This window comes from Mesoplodon bidens, assembly GCF_964165515.1.
Source record: "Mesoplodon bidens genome assembly, chromosome: 16".
Lineage (NCBI taxonomy): Eukaryota > Metazoa > Chordata > Mammalia > Artiodactyla > Ziphiidae > Mesoplodon > Mesoplodon bidens.
In genome coordinates, this window is record NC_138173.1 from 13,388,424 (window position 1) to 13,413,771 (window position 25,348).

General features: G+C 42.9%; 1 protein-coding gene across 2 annotated transcripts in view; it reads right to left on the reverse strand.

The window, feature by feature from the left end:
• Nucleotides 1-25,348, reverse strand: part of ARFGEF1 (ARF guanine nucleotide exchange factor 1) — a 133,565-nt gene that overhangs the window by 1,751 nt on the left and 106,466 nt on the right. The window contains exons 24-38 of one of the 2 annotated variants that reach the window (XM_081258320.1): nt 22,625-22,665; nt 22,361-22,530; nt 21,843-21,994; nt 21,546-21,718; nt 20,427-20,587; nt 19,464-19,594; nt 16,529-16,658; nt 14,801-14,936; nt 14,580-14,718; nt 13,896-13,968; nt 9,595-9,727; nt 5,780-5,919; nt 4,162-4,330; nt 3,004-3,142; nt 1,576-1,693 (exon numbers count right to left, since the gene is read on the reverse strand). In XM_081258320.1, coding sequence (XP_081114446.1) covers nt 1,576-1,693; nt 3,004-3,142; nt 4,162-4,330; nt 5,780-5,919; nt 9,595-9,727; nt 13,896-13,968; nt 14,580-14,718; nt 14,801-14,936; nt 16,529-16,658; nt 19,464-19,594; nt 20,427-20,587; nt 21,546-21,718; nt 21,843-21,994; nt 22,361-22,530; nt 22,625-22,665 — 2,005 coding nt within the window. Of the gene's footprint in view, nt 1-1,575; nt 1,694-3,003; nt 3,143-4,161; nt 4,331-5,779; nt 5,920-9,594; nt 9,728-13,895; nt 13,969-14,579; nt 14,719-14,800; nt 14,937-16,528; nt 16,659-19,463; nt 19,595-20,426; nt 20,588-21,545; nt 21,719-21,842; nt 21,995-22,360; nt 22,531-22,624; nt 22,666-25,348 lie in introns of those variants that run through there. The other variant, XM_081258321.1, reaches the window with a different exon arrangement.

Below are 25,348 nucleotides of genomic sequence, written 5' to 3' on the forward strand. Positions count from 1 at the left end.
TCTCCCGCTGCGGAGCACAGGCTCCGGACGTGCAGGCCCAGCGGCCATGGCTCACAGGCCCAGCCGCTCCGCGGCATGTGGGATCTTCCCAGACCAGGGCACAAACCCGTGTCCCCTGCATCGGCAGGCGGACTCTCAACCACTGCACCACCAGAGAAGCCCAATCTATCCTTATTTTGAAAAACATTTTCCATTACATTTCCTTGACAAACGTACGACAAACGTTTAGTATTTATCATTGTTTTCCCTGGGTAATAAGCAAAAGAAGGAAGCCAAGCAAGAACCACAGCTGAGTTTTTATAAGCTATGGGGTATTGAAACTGCATCTTTTATTTGGTAAATAAAATTTTAATTTTTAGGGAAAATTCTACCTAATACTGCAATACAAAATATGAGGTCTCCAGGCAAAGATTATACATTCCATATTTATAGTTCAACTGATCCACTTTGTATTTTTGCTGTAGTTCTTTAACCTCTGGATACTAGTCGCCTATTTTCTGTCCTTTTCTGCTCTCCGCACCCCACAAGTTACAAGTAAGCAGTAATGACACACCGTGGTCAGAAAGCAAACTGTGGAATAAAGCAGATGGGTGGGAAGTCCTTCTCGGCCACTTGGCTGTTGGTGCCTTAAGTTACTTCTCCAAGCTTTACCTGGCCCACGGGTCAGAGGGATACACACGTGGACAGAGCATGCGGCTTGGGATGGCTATCTGTGGGGCACCAAGTAGCATTACATGGCCTCTACGGGGTCCCAAACACCACCATGGCCTGACGTGTCAAAATTCAGGCCACCGGACTAGGCATTTTTAAACCTATTCAGGGATCACAGTAGCCCGTTTCCATTTACGTGGGCTGAAAGTTGCTAGATTTTTTAAAGAGTGAAATGCGTATTTCTGAAAACTATATATATATTATATATATATATATATATATATAATATATATATATACACACACACTGCTATACATTTATATTTCATCTTTATTTCTACTGGCTTAAAAGTCTTAAATGAGTTTATGGCCCATTCACTAGATGCTCTGGGTCGCATGGAACAAATCAAAGTGCCAAAGGAATGGCTGAAGCCTGGAGCACAGGCCTGGGGCCCAGACGCAGCAGCCGTGGTCGGGGGCGGATGGAGGGAAGGCTGGTCAGCAGTTTTTTTGTTTGTTTTTTGTTGTACGGTACGCGGGCCTCCCACCGCCGCGGCCCCCAGGCTCCGGATGCGCAGGCTCAGCGGCCATGGCTCACGGGCCCAGCCACTCCGCGGCATGTGGGATCTTCCCGGACCGGGGCACGAACCCGCGTCCCCTGCATCGGCAGGCGGACTCTCAACCACTGCGCCACCAGGGAAGCCCTGGTCAGCAGTTTTGAAAATGGGGCAGAAGAGACTTCAGGGGGCAGGATGGGAGTTGACCATGTGCGGGAACCCGAGTCGCGGGTCAGGGTGTCTTTAGGATCCCTCCCCTACTGAACCCCTACAGAATCGGGGTGAGGAGGGAGCAGGGAGCGCCAGTGAGGTGCGAGCAGTGGGGGCCGCAGCCCGGATGCCAGCGAGGCGCCGGGTGCCATACTTACCCTATTGTCGCTGATCTTCAGGACTTTAGTGAGAAACAAAAGCAGTAAGTTAGTCCAGGCTTCCCGATGACTTTCCGATGTGAGGGTAAGGAAGTAACTCAGGGCTTCACTGCAGACACTGGAACAGAAAAGGTTCCCTGTCACACATGCTCGCACACCTGCTGGTATGACATTCAGAGAGAACAGCTGAGACGAGGAGGGCGTGGCTCTTAGGAACCTGCCAGACTCCATGTGTTTACATTAACTGGAGTGTCAACATAAACATTTATACGTTATCCAAAAAAAGGTATCAGAAGAAGCCACTGCAGCTTACCAGGAAACGCACAGTTTCCAAGTTTCGTTGAATGCAAAGCCACCGTGCAGGAGCGCGTACAGGCTTGGCATCAGGAGACCTGGGCTGAAACCTGGGGTGACCCTTCCCCTCCTGCATTGTGACCGGGATGCTTCTGGGCCTTAACAGTCTCATCAGCAAGATGGGGAAACAGAGCCCAGGTGGCCGCCTGGCATTCTAAAATGAATTTAATTGGTCTCTGAAAACATCTATTCCCCCAGGAGGACACAAAAATACAATGTAGGGGCTTCCCTGGTGGCGCAGTGGTTAAGAGCCTGCCTGCCAATGCAGGGGACACGGGTTTGAGCCCTGGTCCGGGAAGATCCCACATGCCGCGGAGCAACTAAGCCCGCGATCCACAACTACTGAGCCTGCACTCTATAGAGCCCGTGAGCCACAACTACTGAAGCCCGTGCGTCTACAGCCCAAGCTCCGCAGCAGGAGAAGCCACCGCAATGTGAAGCCCGCGTACCGCAGTGAAGAGTAGCCCCCGCTCGCCGCAACTAGAGAAAGCCCGCGCGCAGCAGCGAAGACCCAACACAGCCAAAAATAAATAAATAAATAAATAAAAACAATGTAAACAGCAGTATTCCTTCTGAATGGCATGTTTCATTCTTAGCGTGAATTTAAATTCTAAAGGACAGAATCTTAACGTGTCATGAAGTAAAAATGGAGTGCAAACAAAACATCAATAGAAACTCCACACACTTGTTCAAACTAAATGCAGGCAGGCAGGTTTTCACATTCACAGATGGATCGGCTTGTAAAAATAGAGCTATCTATGGCATGAAGAAAAGCCTAAAAATTACAACGTTTGAAAATTTTAAGACATAGAACTTGCTCCTTTGTCCTGTAGCAGCAAAAATGGACGTAATTTGCTTGCATCTCACCAACTGTGTGAGAGCACGTTCGTCTGTAAGACTGTTTAAGTTCCACAATCTCTTCCTCTGGCCCCAAGGTATCCGCTTGGCCGGGCAGGGCTGCGGACTCGGTGGTGTGTGTCCATCCCCATCCCCGCCCCCCACACACCGCGCGGCCCTTCCCGCTCTGAACCGAGCCGCATGGGCCGAAGCCGGAAATCCAGCCCCGAGTCTTACTTTAAAAGCCTCTGCTGGACCTCCTCCCAGGCGCTGGCCCGGCTCTCGTCCATGTACATCCGGAAGAGAATGCGCAGCCCGCAGGCCAGGCTGCTCGTCTCCTGCTTCAGAAGGTTGGGCTTGGATTTGCCCTTGAAGCCTGCAGAAGGGGGAAGGGCCGCGTTAGGGAGGAGACGCATCTCACGTGGAGGCAAAACAGCCCGCGTGGAGCCCGTGTGCGTCCAGCCGTGGCGCCCAGGCCTCGCGCCCTCCACGGGGTCAGGGTCACATGGAGAAGGCGCTGGAACCTGTGCGGGGAGGCGGGGGAGGTGCCTAGTCGGGTATTTTTGCGTTTAGAACTCCCTCCCCTCAAGCTGGGGACCCGAGATACAGAACAGCTTTGCCTGGGAAGGCGCAACTCTTCAAAGGAGACACACTTCAGCTCTGGGCAGCCTGCGCGGGCCACACCCCCGCAGTGGGGAGAATGGGCCAAAGGTGAGCAGCCCGGCGCGGGTGGTGGGGGGGAGGAGCCTGGGGAAGTGAAGAGCCTGGTGACCTTGTCAGGAACAGTAACTTGGGTTGAATAAAGGGGAAAAGGTAAGTACGGACTACTCCTTACAGAAGTGAGGCTGTGAACGGGGCAGAATGAACAAAGCCTGGGTGGGTTTAATGAGGAGCTAGAGACACTGGGGATAAACTAAGTCACGCAAACGTAGGGCATCCCCCGCTCTGCCAGAAGAGTCTGGTGTTTCAGGAACGGCAGCTCTTCCTCCTTTTTCCTGCATGTCTGCAGCCTCTCACTCTCTGGCACCATTTTGCACCTAATAGGCACCAAGTAACTATTTCTTAAATAAAAAATCAACTATGTCAGTAAAATTATTATAAAGCTTGTTTTTTACTTAAATTTTCCAACGTGTTCAAAAACAAATCCACCTCCCACTTCAAAGCCCTGCACTTCCCTTCCGAGGTCTGGCCTCAGGAGAGGGCCGCTTGCCACACGCAGCCGGTGTCGACAGGAGGGCCCAGACCGGGTAAACAAGACGAAAGACAGTTGTCTGACTAAACACGGGAGAGACCCATCTACCCAGGCAGCTACCTGGCTTTTTATACACCAGAGAAAGGCCTGTGGTACGGCGGCGCGGTTCACTGGGCAGGCACGGGACCCCATCCACAGCTTACCCGCCTTCCACAGAGCCGTCCTCTGGTCATTGTTGGAGTTAAATGCTTTTGCAAATCTGTGTGACTCCAACAAGCAGTCCAGCAGCTTGAAGAGTTGTTGCGATGTTAGAAAGCGATACATTCCTTGGTCCTGAGTATCAACTCGAACGTCAAAGTCCACGGCATCTCTCTTCGGGAAACAAACCACCGCAGCACATGCACCCAGTCACAGGTCAGTGAATTTAGATCTCAGGGCTCCCCGAAGACCCGTTTTATGAGCAAAAGCCACAGAACTTCATCTGTGCTGCCTCAACAGAAAGGGTCCACCCTTTGCTATTCAACTTCCAGAAGCTTCATCCTGTGCATCCTGGTGGCCCCCAATGCCTTCAGCTCCCTCCCCACCGTTCCTGACCACAGAGCTCTGCACCCACCAGACCCGGCCTCTCCCCCCCCGCCCCACCCCGTTCCTCGCCCTCCCCACGTCCTCGCTTCTCTTCACCAGTTTGAGGCCAGGGACTGTGAGTATAAATGTTCTCGTGCATAACCCCTCACCTCCTCTTTTCAGTAACTGGCTGGCAAAACCGCCTACTACGTTGTACCGCACAATACACACGACTGGAGAAAAGCAGGCTTTCTCTTTAAATCCAGGGGCTCTGGGTGCTGCCCTGCAATGCCTCCACGCCCTCCCAGCCCACTCTGCTGGACGCCTCACTCGCGTTTTTCTCTTCTCTCCTCAAGGACCTAAAACTTTCTTCCTAGCCTCACCTGGTAGATGACTTTGCTTCTATCTCAGTGAGAAAACACAAGAATCTCCCACAGACTCCGGCCACCAGACAGACCAACGTGCCGAGACTTTCTAACCCACCCGCTTTGCGTGCCCTCCTGTTACGATCGCGAACTGTCTGTGCTTCTATTCCAGGCGCCCCCCCCCCATTCGCTCTGAAAGACGCTCTAGCAACTGTCCCTCCCTCTTCTGCACTGTCTCTCTCTCTCTCCCGGAGGAGAGTTTTCCGGGCTGCCATACTGCCAACCTTAGTGACCAAACAAAGCGAACCCTTCCTTCTCTTGAGCCCCTCATCCTCCCCCAGCGATTAGCCCATTCCTCTGTACCCTGTCTTAACAGCGGAACTCCTTGACAGACTTATGGATATCTGCCGTCTGCAATTCCTCTCTTCTCGTGTACCCATCTTAACAATGCTTTTGTATCAACATTACAATTGAACACAACGTCAGGGTCAGCCAGAGTCCACCAAATTGCTGGAGCAATTCTCTAGGGCAACTGTCGGGTGGCTGCTCACCTGCCCTAAGGAGCATCTGACGGGGCTGATCACACCCTTCTTCTCAGGACACCCTCCTCATCTGACCTGCAGGGCAGCACTGTCTCCCGGTCTCCCCCTGCCTCCCTGGCTCTTGTCCTCAGGCAAGAGGACAAGAACCTGCCTCATCACCTGCGCTCTAAACCACGGAGGCCCCCCACTCGGGCCCTGACCCTCCTCCCAGCTCTGTCCACTTCGTCAGTCCCACGGTTTAAAATGGCATCTATGTGGCGATGGTCTCTAGCTTGACCTCTGCTCTGCAGCCCAGACCGTGGCGCTAACTCCCCATTCAACAACGAGCAGTGGCCCTCGCACCCGCTCACCTGCGCTGCGGCTAAGTTTTCCGCGTCCTCCTTCTTACTTGTGGCGGGAAAGAACACGATGCTGTCGATGGTCTGGATGAGTTCCAGCTGCACAACACATTTAATCAACAGGGCGGCAAACAATTTTTGTTCTGGAAATTCTGTGAGGAAACCCACCCCAATGCACATGCAAACAAAAATTATTTTGAATCCTTTATAATTTCTATGACATTACAATGCTAAGGAAACATTAACACGTATGAAGGTAACCTGCACACATCACACTGAGGATAGCCTGCTTCTGCACATAAGCACTACTCAGTAAAAGCTTCATTTAATCGATATTTAGAAAAGCCTTAGAAAATTACCTTTTTAAGTAAACAAAAATATTCAAAATGACTTAGAACAGTGAATATGTTCAAGAAGGTTCCACTACAAATTTTAAGACTTAATAATTATTCCTCAATAAAATGTATCAAATGGATTAAAAGCTACAATTTTAATAGCATTTACTGCAAACCCAAGTTTGACCTTTAACTATAGGTAATACAAAATCCTCAACCAGAAGAAGACAAGGGGAGCTAGATCTGTGAGGCAGGAAGTGAGGGGCAGACAAGAACTCTGACCACTGGGACGACACTGTGGGTCAACCAGAGCACATGTTTTCTTCGGATCCAGGTGGGTAGCTGTAACTAAAATGACCCCATGTTTCCAAAGGGATTCATAAGCACAGAAGTCTATGAAGAGTTCCGCTGAGTGCGTGACCATAAAAGTAAGCACACTGGAAGCAACCGGTGCTCAGGCACTGCGTCCCTCTGGCCTGAACGACTGTGCTCGACGGGCCGTTTCCTTAAGGAGAGACATGATCATGGAAGGGTTTCCACTTCACTGGCCATTGGGTAAGCAAACGTAGAAATAAGTGCAAGGTTCAGAGCGACGACTCAACAGCTGAGGAGCTGTGAGACCCGGCAGCGCTGGCCCAGCCCCAAGGTCGGCTCTCAGGGTGGCTCTTCGGCACCTGCACAGCCGCCCGTGGCGAGGGCGCTGCCTGTCCATTGGCCTCAGGGCAGCGGCTCCAGCACTGGACGACTGGACAGTCCTTCAGTTTTTTCCCACTTTGCTATTATTACAAACTCCCTTTTCTGGCACCAGTTTCAAGAAGTTAGTTTTTTTGTTTTGTTTTGTTTTTGGCCGTGTGGGATCTTAATTTCCCGACCAGGAACTGAACCCGGGCCATGGCAGTGAAAGCGCCAAGTCCTAACCACTGGACTCACCAGGGAATTCCCCAATTTCTACAAGTTAAATTCAGGTTTTAGGGATTTGGGGGAGATAGCAAAACAACTTGCTTAAAGTTATTCGTATTTAGGTCATAACGACTCCTTTCCAGAGAGTGTTCAGAAATGCTGATGTACTGAACATTTAGTTCTTAGTACCAGATCTCAAGTCAAAAAACGTAAGAAATCCAAGACACCCCAGTTCGGGGGGCTGCAGGAGGAACTTGGTCTCATCAGCAACGACCAGCTGCACGTTTGGGGGACGGTACCTATTTGAACAAATTTCGTTCACAAGGGTTGACAGTGCCAAGGGTCATATTAGGCGACCATTTCACTGGGTCACCCAAGGACGGGGGCAAAGCTGAGCAAGGACGAACAAGGGGGAGGGCGGGCCCTGGGCGGAGCCCAGCTGGGGCAGCGGTGGCCTCTGCGCGTGAAGAAGGAAGGAGGGAGCTGCCCCTGGCACAGGGTCACGGCGACACCTCCCCACGGGCACAGCAACCACGACTGTCCCCTGGGCGAAGGGAAGGGCCCCTGGGACACAGTGAACTCTTCCTCGAGGACCTTGAGGGGGCGGCACAAGGAAGGAAATGCCAGCCCTCAGGTCAGAAGGGCGGGGCGCAGCGCTCTCCACTCCGTTCGAGGGACGATCCCAGATCAGGCAAGTAAAAACCTGTGGACCGCGTCCTTCCCTTACAAAGCGAAGTGTATGTAAGTTCAGTCTTGGGGCTGAGGGAGAGCAAAGCCGTGTCCTCACGGCACCTTCCAGGGCCGACCAAAGCTGTGAGGGACCCTGACAGCTGCGCTCCAGAGCCCAGGAATGAAAAATGCAAACAGGCCGCTCATCACCACCTATCTCCCTTCTAAGGAGCAAGACACAGTGACTGAAGCTGGAGGCTCCTTTCAAGGAGGACACCAAATCTGTCGTCCCTCAAAAACAAATGTAAACACCTAGGATTAATAAAAATTCCCTGAAAAAAATTAACTGAAAAGGGATCGATTACCCAAATGTAAGAGCTACAAGTGTAAGGCTCTTAAAAGAAAACCCTGGGGAAAATCTCTATGACCTTAGCTTTGGCTATGGATTCCTAACTATGACACCAAAAGCATAAGCAAAACAGATAAACTGAACTTCATCAAAATTTAAACTTTTGTACATCACAGAATCATTATCAATAAGAAGTAAAAAGACCTTCAGAATAGGAGAAAATAAATATTTGCAAATCATATATCTGACGTGGGTGTAGCGTCCAGAGTACGTAAGAAACTCTTAACAACTAACAACAAAAAACAAACAACCCAATTAAAAATAAGCAAAGGACATGAATAAATATTTCTCCAAAGGAGATATGCGAACGGACAATAAGCACATGAATACTCAACATCATTAATCATTAGGGAAATACAGAGTAAAACTACAATGAGACAACACTTTATACCCCCTAGAATGGCTATTATTAAAAAGAAAAAGAAAACGGAAATGTCTGTGAGGAAATGTCTCTGAGGATGTGGAAAAAATGCAGTTTGCTGGTAGGAATACAAAATGGTGCAGCCACTGCGGAACACATTCTAGGGGCTCCTCACAGAATTATCTTATGACCCAGCAAGTCCGCTCCTATGTGTACACCCAAAAGAATTAAAAACAGGTGATCAAACAACACTTGTACACAGAGATTCACAGTAGCATTATTCATTATAACTAAAAGGTGCGACAAACCCAAATGTCCACCAGCAGATAAAAGGATAAACAAAATGTGGTATATATCCATACAAAGGACAATTAGCTATAAAAAGGAATGAACTACTGATCCATTTTACACTGTGGATGTACCTTGAAAACATTATACTAAATAAAAGCCAGACATAAAAAGTCATACTGTATGATTCCATTTACATGAACTGTGCAGAATGTACAACTCCACAGACACAGAAAGCAGACTGGAGGTTGCTAGGGGCTGGGGAAGAGGAGAAGTGGGGGCAACAGCATAACGGTTATGGGGCTTCTTTTGGGGTGAACGCTTTGGAACCAGATACAGTGGTGACTGCACAACGTGGGGAATGCGCTAAACGACACCGAACTGTTCACTTTAAAAAAAACGGTTACTTTTGTTATGTGAATTTCACCTCAATTTTAAAAAGCAATTAAAGTTGTCCTGTTTTCCTCTAGGGAGGAGGTCCTCTTTCCTCTGTGAACCAAGTTAGTAAAAAACAGAAGGGATTCCCCTATTTTGTGAAAAGAACCGAAGAAAGTGAGGGGAGGGGCAGCGCAGTGCTCGGAGGGCTTTGCTCCTCGATGCCCTGGCCACGCCCTCTCTCCTCTCAAGACCCATGTGCTTCAAACAAACATCAGCTGAAAAGCACTGCAGAAAAAAACCGGTCTTGTAGGTGTCAGCAGAGTTCCTGACCATCTGCCGGGGGCTGTCCAAGTTGGAGCAAACACAGTAAGGAAGTGACCACACAATTACAGTATGTGTTTGTTAATAAAAGTAAGAGCAAAACTTTCATGTCTTGCCTACATAGAAGAAAATACACAATTTATTTTTATTAAGAGAAATAACTCACTTGCTGTGGGTTTAATTTTGCTGACTTCTTCATTCACAGTAGAGACAGAAGCCAGTGGAGCTTGCTGTCTATTATCTGCAGATCTTGGCTGAATAGAATCATGAATATCTACAGATTTCTGTGATATCGTATCCTAATAAAGTAAAAAAATTCATTTTAAGTACAATGAATAAAGCTTAACGATGAAAATAGTTTCTATTACACTGCTTTTAAAAAAATTACATTGTGTCCCTATGAAAATCACATTGTACACACTGCAATGATGGACATACTGGGTAAGTTATTTAATATTACCTGCACATGGATAAGAGCTGATAATCTTTTAGAGAAAAGCTTCCTTTCTGACCCTCACTGAGATCAGGCCTGACACCACCCAAGAGCAAGAGACAGAAGTACTAATAAGCTTCACTACATGGAAACACTTGTCAGCAATACCCATGAATTGTCATGAAATCAAAACAGAAACACACATGGTGGGCAGGGGTTTCTGCGAGTTTTGTGTAGGCTGAGCCCAGGAAAGCTTTGTAGGGGTGCATTTAGGGAAGGATAGGATGTTGTCACCCAAGAAACCATCAACCAGAAAGGTCAGTGAGAAGGTGACCAACTAGGAGAGCAGAACATGGAGGGAAGCTGAGGTTCAAGTCCAACAGAGCCACTCCAGACCCGGCTCCAGCTGTGTGTCACCTTTGGGAAAGCAATGGATCTTCCGGAGCCGAGGTTTTCTGATCTGGAATCTGAAAATGGAGATGACACTTTCCTTGCAGGTTGTTAAGGATTTGGCAGTAAATCCTTAACGCTTTAACAAGCCTTTGACACTAGAGGTGTCAGACGATATATGGTAGCTGACATTACAGCTTTACTTGGTTCCAGCAGGAGACCAGATGCACAGCCAGGGCAGCTGCAGCTCCCGGACGGACCCAAGGAAGAGACTGAGCAGCCTCGAGGGGCACCGCTGGGCCCACCGCATCGGCCCAGCAGCAGGCAGAGTCGCCGAGCGCGCGCCCCAGCACACGCTGTTCTAACGACTTCATGTGCAGCAGCAGATCTAATTCCCACCGCAGGACTCACTTTAACAGGAGGTTAAGTAACTTGCTAAGGCTGTAGAGCTTGTCAGTGCAGAGCCATGATTTGATTTGGGGTCTGGCGTCACAGCCCACCCTGCAAACTACTACACTGTACAGCAGAGGGAGCACAAACAAAAGCCCCCAGAGCAAGCGGGGAGCGGGCCAAATTTAAGGAAAACAAAAAAACAAGAGCAAGCTCATCCTGGGCTGGAAACAGGACGTCATAAGTGGTGGAGTCTGTGATGAACGAACAACTCCAGTGGATCAGGGTCACGGAGCAATGCGGGCCCGATATGCCACATGTCACAGTTCTCAAGACACGTTCAGAGTGGTGCTCTTCTGTGAGACCTAAGTTTTAGCCACTGACAATTAGTTAAGAAATTAAAAAGCTGTGGGGGACAGATCAGGTCAGTGGGCATAGATTTGCTACCTCTGGCTTCCTGGGTTTAAAATTCAGTAACATTAGTGGGAGAACAGCAGAAATCTGAATAAAGCCAGATTGTAGTATTGTTTCAATAGTAATTCCCCATTTTGTTAACTGCACCGTGACTATATATATTTACTTATTTTATGGAAAACACACTAAAAATTTTAGGGAAAAAAGGGTGTGTTATTTTCAAATTATTTTCAAAGAATCCAGAAAAATGTAGGCAGGGAGGTGGGGGAGTGAGAGAAGAGGGAGGTGCAAATAAGAAAGCAAACGTAGTACAGTGATAACACTTTGAGAAACCTGGTGTGATGGTCAGTTTCCTGCGTCAATTTGGCTGGGCTGTAGTAACCAGTTATTCAATTAACCACTATTCCAAGTGTCGCTGTGAAGGCATTCTGTGGATGTGGTGAACACTTACAGTTACGGCTGTAAGTAAAGGAGACGATCCTCAATAATATGGGTCAAGTCTCATCCTGTGAGTTGAAAGGCCTTAAGGGCAAAACTGAGATTTCCCTAAAGCAGTTCTGCCTGTGGACTACAGCTGCCCAAGAGTTTCCAGCCTGCCCACCTGCCCTACACTTTCCAACCTTGCCAGCCCTCACACCTGCTTAAGCCAATTCCTTGAAATTAAGGGGAAAAAACATATAGGGATACATATACATATATATATTACACACACACACACACACACGTATAGATAAATATGGACACACACAGGTGTAGGTTATCTCCTACTGGCTCCATTTCTCTGGAACTGGAGAACACTGACTGATACAGATTTTGGTACCATGAAGTGGGTGTGGCCATAACAAAGACCTAAAAGTGTGGAAGTGGCTTTGGAATTGGGTAATGGTAGAGGCTAGAAGAGTTCTGAGGCGTACAATAGAAAAAAACCTAAACTGACCTGAAGAGACTGTTGGTAGAAATATGGATGTTAAACTCAGTTCTGGTGAGGATTCAGAAGGAATAATGCCTGGTAGAGAAAGCTTCCATCATCCTAAAGAATATATATATACATACACACACACACACACACACACATATGGTCATGACTAGAACGCTGATAGAAATATGAACATTAAAGGTGCTTCTGGGGCTTCCCTGGTAGCACAGTGGTTAAGAATCCACCTGCCAATGCAGGGGACACGGGTTTGAGCCCTGGTGCGGGAAGATCCCACATGCTGCAGAGCAACTAAGCCTGTGAACCACAACTACTAAGCCTGGGTTCTAGAACCCATGAGCCACAACTACTGAGCCTGCGCGCCATAACTACTGAAGCCCACGCGCCTCGAGCCTGTGCTCTGCGACAAGAGAAGCCACTGCAATGAGAAACCCGCGCACCACAATGAAGAGTAGCCCCTGCTCGCCGCAACTAGAGAGAGCCCGCGCGCAGCAACTAAGACCTAACGCAGCCAAAATAAATACATAAATAAATAACTTTATTTGAAAAAAAAAAAGGTGTTTCTGGTGAGATCTCAGAAGGGAATCAGGAACGTGTTATTGGCTACTAGAAGGATGGTGATCTTTGTTATAAGTTGCAGAAACCTTGGCTGAATTGTGTTGTACTACTGGGTGGAAAGTGGAACTTGTAAGAGAGGAATGATTCAGAGGGCAAAGCTGAAGCACCAGAGGGAGAAGCCATGGGCCCAGAAGGTAGGGCAGGGTACCAAGCTACAGAAATTATCCTCAGGCCTTGAAACTTAATGAATTTGCCCTCCTGGGTTTTGAACTTGATTAGGAACAGTGACCCTTTTACTCCTTCCAAGCTTCCCTTCTGGAATGAGAATGTTTACCCTGTGCCTGCCCACCACTATATTTTGCAGCAGTTACTCTGTTCTACAGGTTCACAGGTCCACAAATGAAGAGAAATTTTGCTCCAGAATAGACCACATACCTGATTTAGATGACTTAGATGATGAGATCTGGGACTTTTGATAAGATGATATTTACATGACATTTTGGACTTGGTGTTGATGCTACACTAAGTTGAGACTCCGGGGATGTTGGGATGGCATAAATGACTTTGCCCGAAAGACAGACATGAATTTTGGGGCACCAGAGGATAAATAATGGGTTAAACAGTGGCCCCAAAGAGGTAAGTCCAAGTCCTAACCTTTGGTACTTGTGAAGGCTACATGGAAACAGAGTCTTTAAAGTTAAGGATCTTGAGACGAGATCATTCTGAATTTGGAAAGGACCCTAAACCTAATGGCTAGTGTCCTTAAAGGAGAAAGGAGGGAGAGATTTGGCTTCACACAGCTACGTTAACATGGAGGGATGTGTGTACAAGCCAAGGACGCCAGGGGCTGTCGGCAGCCACTAGAAGCTAGAGGAAGCAAAGAAGGCTTCTCTCTAAACACCCTGGGAGGGAGTGTGGCCCTGCTGACGCCTTGAGTTCGGACCTCTGGCCTCCAGAGCCGTGACAGAATAAATTTCTGTTGTTTTAAGCCACTAAGTTTGTAGTAATTTGTTATGGCAGATCTAGGAAGCCAATAAGCTGCGTGAAGGGTCTATCAGAATTCTTTAAACTGCTTCTGTAACTTTTCTCTAAGGTGAAATTATATCAAAGTCGAAAGTTTAAATAAAATAACATCCAATAATATCTTCAGCTTGGTATGTAAACCCTTATGTAAACTGGCACCTGCCTCTTGCGCTCTCAAGATCCTTTTACTCTGTGTCAAGACCATCTATATTTTACGACATCTTTTTAAAAGAGCTGGGCTCATATAAAAGAATCTGCCCCACGGTAGAATACTTACCACAAATAGTTAAGTAATTTAATATATGCTTTATCTGTTAAAACTTACCAGCTGTTTTTCACTCACAGGAGACGGAGGTGCAGGAGCAGCTTCTCCAGAAGCAGGACGCCAGGTCAAGAGCCTTTAAAACACCAAAATCACACCAGTCACTGAGAGTGTGAAGCACGCCGCATCCAACATGTTTTGAAATGAAACGAGCTGGGAAGCAAGTTCAAGGTGTCCTACAAATGATCCAGGTGCCATCAAGTCATTTAGCAAGACTATGTCTTAGTTTCCCAATCAGTAAAAACTCCACTACAATTCAATTCCAAACTTATCCCTTAGAAAAAGATGATAATTAACCGTAAAATACAGTATTTACAATATTGTAATACAAAATACAATAAATTTGCTTTAGATTATTACATTTACAGTAACTAAAACAAATGCTGAGATTTTCTTTTTTTCAATTCAGAACCACTGCTTGGTTTAATCTGGATGAATAAAATCTTATTAAATCACTTCATTATGACCCAAATTTTAAATCATGAGACTAAAAGTTTGGGTATATAAAAAATTTAATTCATGTACTTGTTATGGTTTTACAGGAGTCTGATTTGCAATAAACACAAATTCAAAGAACACTGAGATATTTTAAAAAGGATTTCTGTTATGAGAAATCACTAATTACTATCAAACCTTTCATGTCCATCATTCAATATACAAATATAAAGTTGTATAAAATCTTCTTACGCATGTGGAATTGTGGTTTTGAAGATGTCCAGTGTGCAGTTACAAGTTTTATCCCAGATTTCTAGGGTAAATTTTTCACCATTCAGAATAACAACATTCTCTAAGCAGTTCGTACCAGATCGTGCTAACTGCTCATTGTCTAGAAAAGAAAAGAGCAATTCATTTGTGTATTACCAGGGTCACATTTAACACTTTGTGTCACTTATCTGGTACAGACCTACCTTGCTGCACACACCAGTAGAGCTGGGCAAAAATGTCATCCAAAAGTACATCACTGAGTACTTCTAAATACTGGGTGAACACATCGCAGATAGCATAAAGCGCATGATTACATGTCGTTGTCATCCACTCAGCTTTCTACAGGGGAGACAGTCATTAAATGAAGGTCAGGCCATTCATCAACTACTAGAATTTCAAAGAAATATGTTTCCATATTTAAAACGTAAGTCTGTAGGTTCCTTTCAGAGCACTAAACTCCTTGAATGTGACATTCACCTCAACTTTATATCTGATCTATTTCTCTTCATTATCCCATAACCATCTGCATATAAAATAACTATTTTCTGCACTGTTTTATTGAAAAAAAAATCACTGCATTGTCTGGCTGTTAACGCTATGACTTTTCAAACAATTGACACTAATAACAACAGTTGGTCTTGCTCCAGAATATGACAGAACGTGGAAGAAAAATAGAGGAAGGCAATGACAAGAATTTATCCAAGTGGGTTAGCATAGGTTTAAAATAAAATGGGCCTAAGTAGGAGACTCCCCTGGTGGCGCAGTGGTTAAGAATCCGCCTGCCAATGCAGGGGACACAGGTTCGAGCCCCAGTCCAGGAAGATCCCACATGCTGAGGAGCAAGTAAGCCTGTGCTCCACAACTACTGAGCCTGCGTTCTAGAGCCCGCGAGCCACAACGACTGAGCCTGTGTTCTAGAGCCCGCGAGCCACAATTACTGAGCCCGCACATCACAACTACTGAAGCCCATGCACCTACAGCTGGTGCTCCACAACAAGAGAAGCCCGCACACAGCAACGAGTAGTCGTCCCCACTCGCCATAACTAGAGAAAGCCCGCGCAGCAACAAAGACCCAACACAGCCCCCCCAAAAGGGGGAGGGAGTGTAAGTAATTTCTTTATTTTTCTCAAGTGGACTCATCTGGACTAATTTTTTTTTTTTTTGTGGTACGTGGGCCTCTCACTGCTGTGGCCTCTCCTGTTGCGGAGCACAGGCTCCGGACGCGCAGGCTCAGTGGCCATGGCTCACGGGCCCAGCTGCTCCGCGGCATGTGTGATCTTCCCAGACTGGGGCACGAACCTGTGTCCCCTACATTGGCAGGTGGACTCTCAACCACTGCGCCACCTGGGAAGCCCCTGGAGTAATTTTTATACATGGTTTTGTGCCAGGGCATAAACATGTGTCTACGTAGTCCACTTTATAAAATGTTTTAAGAGTCTACCTGTAGATCTAAAATAAAATTTTGTGCAGGTCAGAGAGGCCCCCAAATTTGCATTTAATACACTATATGGGACAAAACACGAAGACCTGATGTTCTTTCCCACACTTACTGAAACACATACTGTAACTGGTCTGTAGTAAAGACTTTGAAATAAATAAATAAACACGCATTCCTTCTTCAATTCAGAATAAGAAGCCCTATGAATACTAAGGAGAGCTACTGATGTTTTACTTGTGACAACATTAAAATGAGGAAAAGACACTGGAAGTTCAACAAAAACACTGAAAACAAAACCCAATTCATTAACTCACTTCTATCCCCAAATTGCATTGTTTATAAAGACTTACTACTATATTATAATGCCGTAAAGAAAAAATTTCTAGGATTTTTTTCTGTTCACCGTGCTTAAATTTGAAATACTAAAATGTATTAGGGAAAAAAAGAACCTTCTGACTTCACTGTGTTAAATGAAAATCTCATGTTCTCTTACCTCTGTCTGCTGTTCTGGCAATTTCATGTTGTCAAAGATTCTGAAAACAATTCTAAATAAATCCTGCCACCAGTGTTTTTCATAAGTGTGGCCGTAAGTTTTCATTATTTCAAACATTACTGTTAAACCCCTAAAATGATAAAATGTAATTAGGAAAGCTATAATACAAAAAAGCATACCACATTAGTATCCCCCTCCTAAAACAGTTTTTATAGTTAGTGCACAAAGCTACTGAAAGCAAAGTTTAAAACTGGTTTTAAACTAACACATGATACTGAGCTTTAAAAAAATTTAGGTTGTAAAACAGGTTTCTTTAGGATGCATCATTTAGGAAAAAACTTTGTCCAAAGGACTTGGCCTGAAAATTTTTTCTTCTACTTTTCTTCCACTCCCACCCCATCACTCCAGCATTTCAAAAATGTAAATGGAATTATAGATTGAGAAAGATCATCATTTGGGTGAATATTAATTTTGTGGCACTGTGGCCATGGAAATCAGTCTAAGAACAAATAAAATGAGATTTTGGAAAATCTTTTTCAAAGAGCTGTAGGAATTTTTAGTTGACACTCTAATTGTTCATATAATATCCTCAAACTGAAGGGTTTATCAAACTAATCCACTAAGACACTAGTGTGGGCAGGGTGGCTGTGTCCTGCTGTCCCCCAGGCCAGAGCAGCACCTGTCACACCGCGGCACACAGTTAAGTGTTCCCTGAACAAATAAACTGCTCTCATACCCCATTCTTCTCTTCTGAATAAGTGTTAAAACTAAACTCAAAATTGCCTTCTGATTCCTTATTACCTTTCTTGAAATAATGCCTTCATGTCAACAGTAAAAAGCTTGATCTTTTCTCTATACAGTTATTTCTTCTAGTAAAATATAGGTACCCTTCCACTTAGAAAAGGTTTATATTTCGAAAAGTCTGACAGTAAGCCAGAACAAAATTTCCTTTGAAACACTCCATAAGGACTGGTACGTGGTCTAGTTCATTGGCTGCTGTGCTACCCCCGGGCCTCGTACATGCCTGATACATAATAGGCTCTAAACAAGTATTTGTTCAATAGGTGTGTAAAATAACATTATGGTAGTTCAGTCCTACGGCAAGTTCACAACAGTTTATTTGATCTGTAAGATACCTAATGTGTAAAATCAGAAGTAAAGGAACTACAGTAAAGGGATTCCTGTGGAAGAAACACACTCTGTCTTCCCCAGGAGAACCGTGTCAGAGTTCCATGTCTCCCCTACAATGGGACAAGGCTCCCTCTTCCTCCCACTCCAAGTAAACTGGATGCTAACTAACCCCCAGAGCTGGGGTGAGTGGATGTGAAAATCCTGTTTCTTCCAGGCCCCCAAAGCAAGCACAGATCTAGAGAGGTTTCCAAGGCTTTTTACCATGGAACAAGTTTTGATGAATACTTAAGTTGCTGGTGTAGGGAAAAAGAATGGGTAGGGCTCCAGGTTAATTATTCAACCCTAAATCTACAAAATTTTGAGGGACTCAAATGAGAATGCATTTGAAAGTACTTTGTAATTAGTGTGTTATACAAATCGTAGTGCTGCATTTTAAGGTGTAATCTAAATAACTGCCTTTACAAATCCTGGAATGAGGCAAGAAAATCAAAGCCATCACTGAACAAAGTTAACTCATATTTTCCCTCTTTTTTACCAACTAGAACATCCCTTTTCTCTTCTCTTTAACAACTAAACCCATCCATAATCTGAACATAGGATAGGGTGAGAAGCAAGGTAGTGTGGTCCCAGACAAGGACAGGCTGAGAGGCTAAGAAAGCAGGTAGGTCTACGTCAAACAGACGTCTACAAATAAACAAGGGCAGGGAGCGGGGTGCTGAGTTTCCATGACTCGTCAGTTATGACATGTTCGTTGCTCTACTGAAGTGGCTGGACATTTGAAAGCTGTATACCTAAATAATTTAGAGTTATATCAACTGGGGGCCATCTTGAATTTTATCAAGTTTCCTAACAGGTCCACTGACAAAAATTCCTCAGTGCCTACATGTGAAATATAACGTCATATGTGCTGGTGATTACTAAATTCTATAACAAGTTTCCAAGGTGTGAGTCATATTTTGGATTATTTTCTATTTCACAAAATTTGTTATAACAAATAGCACTATAAAAGTGAAACATTTCTTAGGCTATAAAACAAACTTAACCTTGGCTGGGGATAGGTGTGGTTCTGGCGTAAGTGGTGGAAGGAGAGATTCATTCTTTCATTATATTCTATCACTGATTTGTTACAAGTCTATACTACCTTTCTGATGCACTGTTGAGAGACGTTAGGATACACAAGTTGGTCATTTCAATTTGGCCATCAAAAATACAGGGTGAGAAAAGCAATACTATGGGATTGATGTGAACTCTAACAAATTCATAACAACTTCTTATAACTGTAAGAAGTGTGCACTGAGTACTTGTCTGGTTACATTATACCCATAATAGTTTCTTTACAAATGGACTGGATATTCATATAGATCTTTTATTGAGAATATACTTTTGAAAGAGTTCAATTCTTTTTGAACAGGCCTATATTATTCAAAACTATGTTACTGGCCAGTCTTCAAAAAGCAACGGTTCTTCACCTAAAGTCCACCAAAGACATGCATTTGGAAATTCTTTTATCATTCATCAGAAGATGAATTTTGGTGCTAACTTCAATTTCTGATTGGAAACAAATGTATGAAAGACAGAATGTGTAAATTAACATAGAACCTAAAACTCAAAGTAGGCCACAGTCAAATTTTAAGGAAAAGTAATTTATTTCCATTTTTTATTGTTGCTCTACTTAACATATTTTAAAATCTGCCTATCGAATAACTACTATACTTAATAAAATTGAACTGGCGTTCATATAAGTTGATTTGATTAAAGTAAGAATAAGCCTCTCAAAATTTCAATTTCAAGTACTGGCTGTTACCTGGTTCTCACATCTAACTTGCATCTGTTGATGACACAGGACAACTCAAAGAGAGCTGGGAACCATCCCCTCACCCACACCCTGTCTTCAGGTGCCACGTTCATGTCGTCACTTGTGTATTCCTTGAAAGCCTTCAAGAAGAAACGCAGGTTTACTAAAGGCAAAACATAATACCTATACATTAAGCATATTATTTCTCCAAAATTTTTTTTAACACTTTACTAATCAAAAGTGAGCAATTTGATAACTTAAAAAAAGATGGAGATTACAACTGCCTATAGAGCACTGGACTAGAAACCAAAAGCTGCTTTCAGCTTCAACTCCATCACCAGTTTTCTGCATTATTCGAGTTTCCATTTTTATCATTTAAATGGTTATTACATCATGCAGCCATGCCACCACACCGGGGAGGTGTGAAGATCAAATGAGTAGATGTACACGAGAAGAACTAAATACCCCACAGGTCCGTGTCAGTATGTAGTAAAAATCTATGAAGCATCACTGCTCCTTAGGACAGTTACAAGATAGACTCAGATATGCAAGTCAGAGCTGGCAGCCAGGCTGCCAATTCAACCTTTCACTTCAGTGCTTAAGCCTACACTCATCCACGGTCAACCTCAGTATATTAAGGTAATGGCTAAAAACACAGGCTTGGGTTCAAATCCTAGGTCTCCTTTACTATCCCCTGCATGCAGGGGCACATTTTTAACTTCCTTGTGCCTCAGATTCCTTATGTACATGGGGCTACAACCCAACCTATCCCATAAAGCTGTTATGGAATATTAAACAAGTTAATACACGTGAAACACTCAGAAAAATACCTGACATCTTCAACAAATGTAATCATAACTCAGATAATTCTGAAAAATAAATACTTCATATCCCCTCAATTCCCAAATAAACTTAGATCTCTGACTGGAAATAAATGCTCAGTAACATTTTGTTTACTAAATGATGCTATACCTGAGGTCTATCAGACACATATTTTGCACAATGGCGAATAAGTCGAATTGCTTCCATACTTGTGTCTGGGAAAGCTGCATTGCATGCAAATTCAGACAAACATTTCACTGCATCCTGGAAAGAATCAATGGTTGCTGGAAAGTGCTTTTCAAACACAAGGGCTATACGGGAGAAAAACACATAAATATAATTATCAACTTTCAGCTTTTCTTAATTATACCTCAAATACACCAACCTCTAGATGTAATGGATACTTCTTAAAGATTAAGGGTTTTAATGTCCAATAGACATTGGTTCCAACGTCTGTCCTGACCAGTTACTTGACTGCCTTGAGTAGTAGAAACAGGGAAACAGGTCTGTGTTTTGTTTACACTATAAACCCAGTACCTAATAGAGTGACTGGTACACAGTAGATACAAAATCAACGGTTGTTGAGTGAATATTCAAAATTACATTTAATCTCTCTGTATCTGTGTTTCTTAATCTATAAAATGGTGATAATAATATGCACAGGATAGTGGTAAGCACTAAATAAAATGTAAGTAAAGTGCTTAGCACTGTACTTAGTTTACTTAATTCAAGCAAGCACTCAATAAATGACAGCTATGATGACGTCATCATTCTTGATGTTGATGACATCATTATCTTCTAGAGAGGCTTAATTTAGATCCTTAGTATTTTATTCTTCTTTAAAGTCAAAGGAGGCTGTGTAGTGCAGTGGTGAAGAACAAATGCTGTGCTTTAAGACTCTCTGGCTTTGCATCTCAACTCCATCACTCACTAGTTTTGTGCCTTTAGACAAATTACTTAACCTCACTGGGTCTGAGTTTCCTTATCTATTAAAAAAAAAAGAGAGAGATAATAAAGATATTTATCTCATACAGTTACTGTGAAGACTGAAGAAAATGCATGCAAAGTGTTTATAGTGCTTGCCATATAGTAAACATTCGATAAATGTTAACTCTAACATTATAATGATGATAATACTGTCACTATTTACTCTGCTTCTGTAGGCAAAACTTGGAAAACTTAAAGCCCATAATTTTATACTTGAATTATCTTCTGAACACATTAGAGTTTTGTTTTCTTTAACTTGAACAGAGCTTAGAGAATACTCACTGACAATATGCCCCGTTGTTTGGAATGCAAGTTCAACTATGCTTTCATCTTGATCAGATGCCGCTAGATGAAATACAGAGAAAATGTTCTTCCATCCAGACCGAATGTTAGCAGCTTGAGAATTAACCATCTGTGCTATACACCGTACAACCATATCTCGAATTGTTGGAGACCTAAAATATTAATACAATTGCTTGGATAAAACTCATCAGGTTTTTTCCCTTTTCTTCTGTTTTTCCCCCTACTGTGGAAAATAAGGTATTTTTCTGATATTAAGCAATTCAACAAATATAATACCTGTTCCGTTTCATTATATGTTCAAAAGGTCTTAAGAAATCCTTCTGGAATCTGAAATTAGCAAGCTCCCCTTTCTCTAAGAACTTCATTGACAATTGCCTCAAGGAGTCTACTGCAAAAATAGCTACATCTTCATTAGGATTACAGCCAACCTGTAATGGCAACAGAAATACAGGGTGCTAATATCAGCAGTGAAACTTGCTAATTCTTTATTTTTTATTTTAGAAAAAATATGTAATTAATAGCATAGATAGGTAAACTCAAAGATTCTCCATAAAGGCACTAAGTGTGCTAACAATATTTCTCAACAAGAAGAACATATTTTAACTAAATTCTTAAAACCTAAGAGCAATTATTTCTAAAAGAAAGAACAGGACTCAAAGGGTTTTCGAAATCCAATTACAAAAATGTAATAAAAAACTGCTTGGAAAGGAAAAAGGTCTCAATTAGATTATGATAAGGAAATTTTAAACAACAAAAAATTACAAATTAAGCAAATCCTATAATTACTCAAATACCTTATTAAAATGATCTCCAATAACTTCCCAAATTCGAGACCACTGCAATCTTATTCTTCCCATGTTGTAATATGATATTTCTACTATTTTTTGTAGACTAAACATTCTTGGATGTGTAGTGGAAAGTAATTCATCCATAGACACAGCACAGAGCCAACGGACAAAATCCACTATAACATAAATAGATTAACATTTTTAAAACTTAACTTTGAAGTCTTTTAAGCCAAAAATCAGTTTTTAAGTGGAGTAAATGTACATACTTACCAATAGCATTTCCATCGAGCCTTGTGGACCCTGTAAATATTCTAAAGAAAAAAATATAATTCAAAAACTTGTAACGTCTCACTTCTGATACATCAATTCAAAAGTAAGTGGCCTGGGGTACGAGCTACTTTTATCTGTTTTAAGGGAACAAAAAATCAGGTAATCAAATGAATATTTTTATCATGTATTTTAGTAACAAGTATAGCTTGGATGTTCCTCCCTCCCTCCTTTGTACCGAATGATATATTAGAGTACACATACGTTGTTGTAATTTTATTAGTAAATTTATAAACACTAGGAAAGGTATCTTATGAGAGTCTTAGAATAAGAAAAATGTTAAGTTGTAAAACTAATAATTGGCATACACAAAACAAGATTTTTCAATTTTCCTGAGTATTTACCCACATTAAACATGTTCTTAAAATGAAAACTTCTACTTTATTTTTATAAGCAATGTGTGTTTGATTAAAAAACTCACTTATGTTAAATTACAAATGGTTAATAGAACCTTGCAAATAGTCTCCAACAGTTTAACCAACAAGTGGCTAACCCACTTTTCTTACGGCATTCAAATGGTTAGAGCTAAGCTATGCTGTCCAGCTTTGCCCTGCCTTCTTCACTGAGCTCTTTTACTGTGCTTCAAAGTTTCATAAAAGATTTCAGCATAAACATATTAGTCCTCTTATTTTAAAGTCTGCATTTTTATCCATGTTCCGAGTTTGTAACCAAGGATTTGATGTGACTTCCAGGATGAGCTCATATTCCGTAATTTAAAATGTACATCATAGTATTTGCACAATAAAAAGGAAACCTCAAAGGCAGGAGCAGGTCAACTATTAAACTTAGAAATAACAGTCGTCATAGTAACAGTAATAGCTACCAACAATCACCAGGTGGATACTATCCTAACTGCTTTATATATATATCCACTCACATAATAATCACAATAATGAGGTGTGTATATACTATTATATTCCCAATTTTATCAACATAGAAACTGAGGCACAAAGATATTTAATAATTTTCTGAAAGTCACAGGACCAGTAAGTGTTAGAGACAAGAATGAAACCAGGACAGGCAGACTCCAGAGTCCACCCTCTCAACCATTTTGCTATACTGCCTCACACTTACCTGAGCAAAACATAATTTAAACATTTAAAATACATTCTAGTTTTTTCCTACTACCACTGTCTAAAAATTCTGGGTATATCATGATTTTTCAACCTCAACGTCCTTGAAGGTCTATGCATCCTGGTAATGAGTAACAAAAACAAGATAGGAAAAATGGCTTAAAAACTGACGATGCAATAACTCAGAATCTGATCTCCTGCTAAAGGGGTATCTTGAGATTTCCTATATTGCTCTTATCAGTAGAACAAAACAACAGTTCAAAAATCTGACTGAAAACACAATCTGGGAGAAAAAGTAAGAGGAATGGGGCCCCACTGAATCCACTGGTTAGACTGGATCCAGAAATTTAAAATATACCCAGCCTACAAACCTCTCACATGAACAAAAATGAGATTCGCTAGACTATGCATTAGGAATGTCATTAAGCTGTTTCTCAAACTAGAGGTATTCTCATGGAAGGCAATGGCTATAAAAACCATACCACAAAGAAGGTCAAAAGTAAACAGTACAGGGGAAACAACAGGAAAAGGAACAGAAGAAACGAGAAAGCTTTTTTTCTTTTTTTTAACTGAGAAGGAAGCAAATGACAAAGCATATAGTTTGAGTAAAGAACAGAAGCTGAGATGGCGATTATATGCAACTCCAGGGGAAAGCAGCAATGACTCCTCTAAACGTGGTGAGATGGTGAAGAACAGAGGCAACAAGAACAGAGGAGATCATCAGCAAACAGGTTCTGGAGACTCAGGAGACACTGGAACGGAGGTGGAGCGTGCATCCTGAAACAGGGCATTTAAATTCCTACTCACTTGGGTAGCCTCTGAGGGGTCACTCTATTTCTAGTAACGCTCCACTAAAGATAAGCCATATGGTGGAGCACAGCAGTCTGTGGAGGCATTTAACGTTAAGCCTTAATATACTAAGGCAGGAGAACAGAGTTGTGTTTCACAGAATCATCTATGAAATGGATTCTACATGCCATGTATGAGAAGCAGACAACAGAAGCATGAGAATCTTGTGTGTTAATATTAAAAGACATTGCCTGAGAAGTACGAGTAGGAAAAAAAATTGATAGATTACTGAATTCATTCACATTATGATAGCAATGTAACCATGCAAAAAAAAAAAGATAAAACTTGCAGATTCTGGATCAAATAAACTTTTAGCTGTATGCAACATACAGGCAGACTAAATTACTGTGTATTTAACATTTTCATAGTGAAAATATCAGAGGTAACATTTACTGCTCGGACCCAAACGAAAGATGTTTATGAGCAAACACAGCTGGGGAGGAGCTGTCCATATTTTCTGATAGGTGACAGAACATTCCAAAGTGAGGGACGGGTCAGTATAAAGCTAGATCTGGTGTGCTTAAAAAACAATAATAAAAATAAAAACTATGGTACTAAATAACTGTTTTTTAACTTTCAGGGGGTAAATCATTCCTGGACAAAATCCACCCCTGCAATGTTTAGTAATACTTATGAAGTATCTGGTTTAACAATGCCTAGCAAATGTTTCCCTAGCAAATCCTAGAGGATCAGGTACTCCAGATTAAAGTGTCCTATATTCTCCTAAATTCTAACAGTACAGGAT